At 56.3% G+C, this 8,231-nt stretch overlaps 1 protein-coding gene across 2 annotated transcripts; it reads left to right on the forward strand.

The window, feature by feature from the left end:
* The first annotated feature begins 403 nt into the window (after positions 1-403).
* Positions 404-5,184, forward strand: FEZF2 (FEZ family zinc finger 2). Of its 2 annotated transcripts, none has more exons than XM_043886329.1 (6): positions 404-492; positions 1,255-1,514; positions 1,875-2,787; positions 3,139-3,273; positions 3,476-3,608; positions 4,492-5,184. In XM_043886329.1, the coding sequence occupies exons 3-6, from the start codon at positions 1,933-1,935 to the stop codon at positions 4,749-4,751; spliced, it is 1,383 nt and encodes a 460-aa protein (XP_043742264.1). In that variant the 5' UTR covers positions 404-492; positions 1,255-1,514; positions 1,875-1,932; the 3' UTR covers positions 4,752-5,184. The 2 variants fall into 2 exon arrangements, with proteins under 2 accessions (XP_043742264.1, XP_043742262.1); XM_043886327.1 differs by having other exon boundaries at positions 438-492; positions 1,381-1,514.
* The last annotated feature ends 3,047 nt before the right edge of the window (positions 5,185-8,231 follow it).

Below are 8,231 nucleotides of genomic sequence, written 5' to 3' on the forward strand. Positions count from 1 at the left end.
CGGCCTGTTAAAAGTGCTGGAGCGTCTTTGAGCAGTTTGTTGTGATACGCAGGTGGAATGGTCTGCAAACAGATGAATTCAGCCCCTCCAAACCAAGCGTGGAGCGCGCTGCTTTTGTGGAGAGGCACAAAACGCTGAATTCCTCCGAACTTACTTGGGGCCTGTCTAGAAAAGGGCCTTTTTCTTCCCTCTGCGTGTACCTCTGGCCACACTAAGTCTCTGCCCGCCCCCCTTCAGTCCTCCTCCCTCTCCCCTCTGATAATCCTTCTCTTTATTTTAGAAAAACACAAAACCCGGTTCCACGCGGTGCTTTAGTGGCTAAAAGTGAAAGAGCTGCCTTGGCAGAATTCAGCTCTATGAATCACTTCGGAAAATTGGTTCGACTGAATGGCCTTAGGAGGAAAAACGTTTTAATAGGATCCAGGGGAGGTTCTGCTGTTTCAATCTGCTCCTTAAACAGGTGGAGATTGGACCGTCTCAATTATACAAACAGTAAGTACCCATCAGCGGGGAGACCTGCCCTCGGAATCCTCCTTGCTCGCAGCCCTGAACCCGCAGCGGAGTCGGGCTTTGCCTCAGAAACCCGATCACAAATCAGCGATCCCGATCAATCAAGCTCTCAAACAGCCCTCCCGCTCGGGGTGCAGCCTCCCTCAGCCGCAGGCGGAGAGCGAGTCTGAGAGGGGGACGCGCACCCTCCAGGCGCCGAAGCCCCCAGGATCTGGGCGGGCGGCCTTGCTCCTACGGACGCTACGGGGTCGTCCTTTGGCTGCGGGAGCTCTCTCCCGACCTCCGACGCCAGCCAAGGCGAGCTGGTTGTTTTTGCATAAATTAATATTTCCCCATTAACAAGTTCCCCCCTCCAAACGCGGCGCCCGCGTCCCTGCGCCACATCCTAATGAGGTAATTATCATTTGCGCGTGTTCGGGGCTGGCGCCGGCTCCGTGGGTAAATGGCAGTTTATTAGCACGATGCCCAGCGCGGCTGCAGAGGGCTAAGGGATACTTCGGTGACTAGACGGACACCCAGGGTCCCTTTGAGGCGGCGCGCCCGGGAACCCCTGCCCTCTCCGTGTCCCCCAAACCTATAGGCCCCCAAAGTTGTGAATCACGCACGGAACTCTGCCTGGGTTTGGGCTCCCCCCCCCCCCCCGCCTCTTTTTTTTTCCACCGGCAAAACCATCACGATTCCTCCCCCTCCCCCTCCCGTCTCTCCCCTCCTTCCCGATTCGCGAACCGCTCGCACTTTCCCGAGGGGAGCGCGGGCGCCAGTTGCCTCCTTTTAAAGTTTGAGGGGCGGTGGCGGCAGCGGCCGGCAGGCGCGGTGGAACACAGGGGCCGCTACAGGAGCGCGCCGCCGCCCATGTCATTCCACTTCAAGTGACTTCATGTGATGTCAGCTGAATGTAAAAGACAGTGATCTCACGCGGAGGGGAAGATGTTTGCCATCAAAATGTGACAGAGGAGACAGGCTGCATGGCTCGGACCGCATCTCCTTGGCGGTGGGGGAACGAGGTAAATGCGAGGTGGCTCTCCCGGTCCTCTTTAACTTTGCCCCTTCACTATCTAGCTCCCAGCACGCGTGGCGGAGGCCGGGGTCCAGGGAGCGGCTCAGGGGGTTAATTTGAGGCTCTTTTCTTTCTTTCTTTTTCTCCCTCTCTCTCCTTCCTCTGTAAGCCCTCCCCCTTTCCCCCCTTTCAAAGTCCCGGGGCAGGGGCTGGTGGGCTCCTTCGCGGGCGGGTTAATGGGCGGTAATTTGGTACCCTTGGGTGCACTTTGTTCTGCCCCTGTTCATTTGAATGCAAATGGGTGACCTGGACCCGACAAGGTGCTTATTAAATTGCGGTTTCCCTCCCTGCCTTTTCCGGAATGCAGACTTAGAGGAGAGAGGCTGCGCCCTGGCCCAGTCCGGTACGACTCGGCTCGGCGCGCCATGGCAAGCTCGGCTTCCCTGGAGACCATGGTGCCCCCGGCCTGCCCGCGCGCTGGAGCGTCGCCGGCCACTTCCAAGACTCTGGCCTTTTCCATCGAGCGCATCATGGCCAAGACGTCGGAGCCCCGCGCGCCCTTTGAGCCCCGGCCGGGGGCACTGGAGGCGGAGGGCGGCCAGGGCAAGAAATTGCTCAACCTCTGCTCGCCGCTGCCCTGTATGATCCCCCTCCAGCCCCTAGGCTACGAGATGCCGTCCAAGACGCTGCTCAGTTACTCTGAGCTCTGGAAAAGCAGCCTCCGGGCGGGCGGCAGCGGCGGCGGCGGCGGAGGAGGAGGTGGAGGCGGCGGTGGGGGGGCCCCGGTGTGCGGCGCCAGCGGCTTGTGCAAAACCAACTGTGGCGTGTGCTGCAAGGCCGAGCTGGGCCTGGTACCGTCGGCGCTGCCCGCGGGCAGGGTCATCAAGCCGCAGGTCATCAACCAGGCGGTGGGGCTTCCGGCCAGCGGCTCGCTCTACTACTTCAACTACCTGGACTCCGCCACGTACCCGCCGTCTGAGCTCCTCGGCGGTCACCTCTTCCCGTCCGGTCTCCTCAACACACAGGCCCCCGCGGCCCTGGCTGCGCACCCCAAACTCTTTTTGCTGGAGAACGCCAAGTTGGCCGGCCTGACCGCGGACAAGTTTGCCCATCCAGCCGCCTACGCCCATAAGGAGCGCTTGCCTGCGCCGCTGGAGCAGGTGCTGAAGGAGAACTCGGCCCTGACTGCCGAGCGCGGCGGCGTCAAGGGCCACAGCAAGCTGCCTGGGGGCTCAGCGGACGGCAAGCCTAAAAACTTCACCTGTGAGGTGTGCGGAAAGGTGAGGCTCGGGGTCCTGGGGGGCTGGGAGGGGTGAGCAGCTGCTTCCCTGAGGGGCAGCCGGGACAGCCCCTTTCTCAAATTTGGGAGCTCCCTAGTAGCTGTCTACCCGAATTGAGGGCACAGTTGGGCCTCAGTTTCTTATTCTATAAAATGGGAATGCCTTTGTCAGCGGCCTCACAGGACTGGCACGAACAGTGGATTGGGAAGCTCTTTACAAAATGAAAAGGGTTGTGGTTTCTGAAGGGGGTTTTTGGTTGGGGGAGGTGGTCTCTGCGCGCCCGCCCCCCACGGCCCTGCCAGGCGGACTCTCAGACAGACAGCCACAAGGCCCCCGTGTGTGCTTCCATAGGTATTTAACGCTCACTATAACCTCACCCGCCACATGCCAGTCCACACCGGAGCCAGACCGTTCGTGTGCAAAGTCTGTGGCAAAGGCTTCCGCCAGGCCAGCACGCTCTGCAGACACAAAATTATCCACACCCAGGTACGTGGGCCCCGGGTCCAGCCCGACCCGTACCCAACACCCGGAACTAAGTGATGGGGTTGGGGAGAGAATGGCCAAGGGTTCCCCTTATAACCCCCACCAGAGGCCCCTGTCCCTTCGGCGTGCCCCTTCCAGATGCCCCCCAAGGTGGCTTCTCCCGGCCGGGGCCTCAGCCTCACGATGCGCACGCCCCTCTCCGCAGGAAAAGCCGCATAAATGCAACCAGTGCGGCAAAGCCTTCAACCGCAGCTCCACGCTCAACACACACATTCGCATCCACGCGGGCTACAAGCCCTTCGTCTGTGAATTTTGCGGCAAAGGCTTTCACCAAAAAGGTAACGTGCGGGCGAGGCCCTCTCCTCACCTCCCCTTGGGACTCGGCAGGTCATCGCTAGCGGGAAGGCAAAGAAGGATCTGGAGAGAGAGCGCGCGAGGGCCGCGGGCTCGGGCGCAGCATTTCTTTGGAATCGGGTTGTTCGGGGTTTCGGTGGAAGCTCTCCGGGTTGGATTAGTAGAGCTCGCTGGACTCAAGCTGATTGCACGGGGAGACTGTGAATTTGGGAGATGGGAAGGAAAGGGGTAGAGGGAAAGGAAGTTGGAGAAAGACAAGGTATCGCCCTGTGGAGGAAGCGTCCCTTTGTACCCGGGATTCTTTTGAAAATGGAAAAAAAAAAAAAAAAATTCGAGGCGTAACCCACCTCCTGGGAACAGTTTAGACTGGGGGAAACCGCTACTGTCTCCAGCACTCAGCTTGGATTTTTCCAGGCACGTTTGGATCTCCAAGTGGTAGTTAGGGGACCACAGGGAGTAACTTTAAAAATAAGAAGAAGAAAATAATAATAATAGGGGATGAAGCCGGGGTTCATGCGAATTTCTTCGAGCGAGGCGGCGGCCCGGACAAGGGCCCCATGCGTCTCTCTGGGCAGCACAAAAGTTTCCGGGCCGGCGGAGCTCAGCGGGAGGGATGCTGTTCGGGCCTCAGGCCCGGGTGGGGCTGGGACGCGGGGCGGCTACGCGGGACTCGGCCCTCCATCCTGTAGTGAGAGCCCGGGGCTTGACGCGTACGAAGTTTGACAACTTCTTCACTCGGAGAGGTCGCGCCTGCCTAGCCAAGCGTCGCCTTCTTTACGCGGGCACCTGAGCCAACCCCGGGACACCCGGCCCCTCCCCGTCCCACTTTATCCCCCCCCCCCCCTTTTTGTTTTTGGTCTCCTGTAGGGAACTACAAGAATCACAAGCTGACCCACAGCGGCGAGAAGCAGTACAAATGTACCATTTGCAACAAGGCCTTCCACCAGGTCTACAACCTGACCTTCCACATGCACACCCACAACGACAAGAAGCCTTTCACGTGCGCCACTTGCGGCAAAGGGTTTTGCAGAAACTTTGACTTAAAGAAACACGTGCGCAAACTCCACGACAGCGTGGGCCCCGCCGCCCCCTCCACAAAGGACCTGACTCGGACAGTGCAGAGCTGAGAGCTCCTGCCTCACCCTCCCTTCCAGTCCTATCCAACCCCCAAACAGATCACACGTATAAACTTATTTCTAAAATTAAGAGAAAGGAGAGAGAGAGAGAGAAAAAAAAAAAAAGCTATAGCAGAAAGGCTAAAATCTATTTATCGAAACCAGCATATTTTTGGAAAGCTAAACGTTTCCTCGATGACTGGCAGCAAACGCCTGGCTCCCCACCTTTGTATATTCGGGAAACTTATTTAAACCCAGCGCGCCGAAACGTATTTAATTCCAGGCCTCGGCTTCTGGCTTCTCCTCCGGCGGCGGTGGGTTTTAACCCCAGCCTGTCACGTGAACGTCCCGGAAGAGCGCGGCGCCCCCAGCCATCTTTATACAGCCATGTAAATTCTCCTGTACACACGAACACGGAATATATACATATATAACTCAATAAACAGAATCCTTAGTGCGTCTTTTCTTTCCCCCCTCTCCCCTCGCCGCAAGTCAGCTCAGCAACCCTAAAGAATGAAAAAGAAATAGGCATTTTTAGCATTTCTCGGCCGCCCACATGCGACGTCTTCTGGGGGCACTGGGACCAGGGTGAGGCCAGATCGGTCCTCCTGCCACGCTAACGTGTTCAGATCCCCCCAGGAACCAAGGATGCAACGGCCTGCAACGGCCCTCACGTTGTACCAAGTTTTTATTTGCTAACTGTTCTGACCAAGGGATTCTGGGTGTTGCCATATTTGGGTGCGTTTTTAAAAAAGAAGGGATTAAAAGTGGCTAGGTGTTGGAGAGCAGGTTTGAGGTGCGTGTCCTAGAGCAAAGAGCCGCACCACAGTGGGGTAAATGGCAGAGGCACTGCCCGCGCCGGGGCGCTTCTGGGCACACCCTCTTGTCTGGGTGATGTAAGGGGAGCCACTCTTCCATTCAATCACTCCTGGCGGCGAGAACTGGGGGCCAAGTGTCCCAGCCCATCCGGAGCTTTGGGGCTCCGCGGCCCGCGCTGTGGTCTGGCGCCGGCCTCCGGGTGCTGTGCGCCCTGCCGCGGGAGGGCGCACCCGCGCTCCCGCAGCTCGCAGCCGCCGCCACCGCCGCCCCGAGTTCTGATTACCGCGCAGTTAGCCCATTTCCTGAATAGCTATCTCCGCCGCCGAGCACGCTGATGAAATGATCTCACGCTTGCTTTCTAAGTAATGACCCAAATTAAGAGAGAAAACAGAGACCCTTCAAACAGCATTACATTAATCATCTAATCATTCCCAGGAGGGGGCCGGCCGCCGCCGCCCCGTTTGATCCGAATCTGGATAATCAAGAGCTCGGATTACTGGCTCGGCGCGCCGGGCCCTCTCCTCCCGCCCCTAATATTCGCGCCGCGATTCAGCCCACGTTTTCTGGAACAATGTTCCCCAGCACCGAAGGAAATGTGGCGCGGGGCCGGGGAGTGGGCTTCCAGGCAGCCTCGCCACTGCAAGGGCTAGGGCGGCGGCGTCTGGGCGCTGATCCCACGCGGATTCCCACTGCAGGTAGAGGGTATTTGGAGGGAAAGATGGTTGATGCAAAAGGAAACCCCCAAGTAAGTCTGAAAGTGACTTGAGTGGGGATTATGCCAGAGCCCGGTATACAGTAGGCGCTTAGCGCTGCTTGCGCCAGGGGCTCCCACAATCAAAGAAGCTCACATTGCCGGAGCACTTGCTCCACGCCACTCAAACCATATTCTTTCAAACGTTCACAACCCGCAAGCTGGGGGGGTGATTATTCTCACCCTGTGGAAGGATGGAGAAATTGAGGCAGAGATCAAAACCAAATGACCTGGGACCCAGGACTAGGTAGGGTCAGGAATCGGAGTCAAGGCTTTTAGAAAATCACAACTGCCTTCAGTCCTCGTTGGTGGGGGAGGAATGTCCCAGTTGAGACTCGGGAGAAGACGTTCGGCTGCTGGGTGCAAGCTCCGTACAGGTCACAGCCAAAGGTTGGGTCCTCACCCCAACCCCCGCCGGATTCGCAGACCCATTGCGCGGGGAAGGAGAATTGTCGATTTTGTTTGCACAGAGGACAGCGACAGCTTCCTCAGGCTGTCGCAAGGGTATTTTTAGTACCTCCGATTCAGAAATAGGAACGTGTACATTAGAATTCCATTTCCTGAAAGGAGAGCGTCCTCGTTTTTTTTTTGTATTCCTCTCCCCCTCCCAAGTCTGGGAAGACGCAGCCAGGGGAGGGGGGCGAGGAAGCGAGGAGGAATTTAAATGTTAGCTCGTTCTGGCTGCATTTCGCTGAGGGGAGATTGGGACCCAGAGGGATATGCAGATTTAACTCCGAAATCTCGGTGGATGCCACAAACCCCAGGAAACCCCACATTGGGCGAGGAGGACTTGGCGGCTAAAGATACGGAAATAGCGCCTTGCTCTTCCCAGACATCTATCCCCAGGGGGCTTGCGGGCTGCTTTGAGGAGTCCGATCCTATCCCAGTTTTATTTCCCGAGGTTTTATTAGCCCCGCCTCACAGATACACACCCCTCCCCCATTTCTGGGAGCTCTTGGGTGCCCTCCGACTGTCTCAATCAAAAATCCTTTGCTTCTTGCATCTCTGGAAGGATCCTTGGCAGAGGGGCTTCTTGGAGACCAGACACTGGCCAGGGCAAGCCCATCTTCTTCCTAAATAGTTCCAGAACTTTGGGCAAAGGGCAGACACCACAAAATTTAGTGCAGAAGCCTCCTCTTAGAGAATTCTTAGAGAATTGGGTTTAAAAAGTTGGCCTGCATTCAGGAAAGGTGATTCGGTTCTCCTCTTTCTTCTTAAGAAGAAAAGATAAATAAAAAATAGATGGGGCACTCCCATCCAGGGAAATAACTTTCTAACCATCAAATGAGAGAATGGTTCTCTGAAGAAATTCTTCTGTAATGTTTTCATAGGAGAAGGACTAAAAGGGTTGCCCATCTCATAAACTGGAGACATTTATTTCCAGGTGACGGTTCTGAAGAAGGTTGAAGATGCCCCATGTTTGCAAAGGACTGCAAATGAGATAATACTAATGCGTGGAACAGGAGGCATTTCTCTCTTGGACCGCTCATCTCTCTCTGCCGTCGGGGAGAGGTAAGGAATCAGAGCTCTGAGTGGAACCTGAGCAGAGTTACTTGACTACTCCAACCTCCTTGAGGTTTTTCCCTCATAACCTGATTGTTACTTAACCTTCACACCAGCGCCTGTCAATCGCTCTCTCCTGAGAAGGTGTTATTTCACATCTGGCGGTAATTGTAGATAAACAGAGTTCTTCCATATCTATAGGGCTTAGCGCTGCTTTGCCTGAAGTCCCTCCTCCTCAGTTTAAGATACCTGCTTCCTTCAGTTGGGGGGGATTCAAAAAAGGATTTCTTCACCTGGAAAGTAGTGTGAGGAGAAAAGGAACCTTCTCTATGTATGACTAAACACCTTTCACAGCCAGTGCAGGTTCTGACGCCAACGCTAAGCTGGTGTAAGTAACTGTCCTCACTGAGATCCTTCTA

This window comes from Cervus elaphus, chromosome 24, assembly GCF_910594005.1.
Source record: "Cervus elaphus chromosome 24, mCerEla1.1, whole genome shotgun sequence".
In the NCBI taxonomy this organism is placed as follows: domain Eukaryota; kingdom Metazoa; phylum Chordata; class Mammalia; order Artiodactyla; family Cervidae; genus Cervus; species Cervus elaphus.

Bases quoted from the DNA above. Each gene is read 5' to 3' on its own strand.
- FEZF2 (XM_043886329.1), top strand. From the start codon at position 1,933: ATGGCAAGCTCGGCTTCCCTGGAGACCATGGTGCCCCCGGCCTGCCCG. The intron at 2,788-3,138 runs GTGAGGCTCGGG...GTGCTTCCATAG, and splicing joins CCTGTGAGGTGTGCGGAAAG to GTATTTAACGCTCACTATAA. The intron at 3,274-3,475 runs GTACGTGGGCCC...CCCTCTCCGCAG, and splicing joins ACAAAATTATCCACACCCAG to GAAAAGCCGCATAAATGCAA.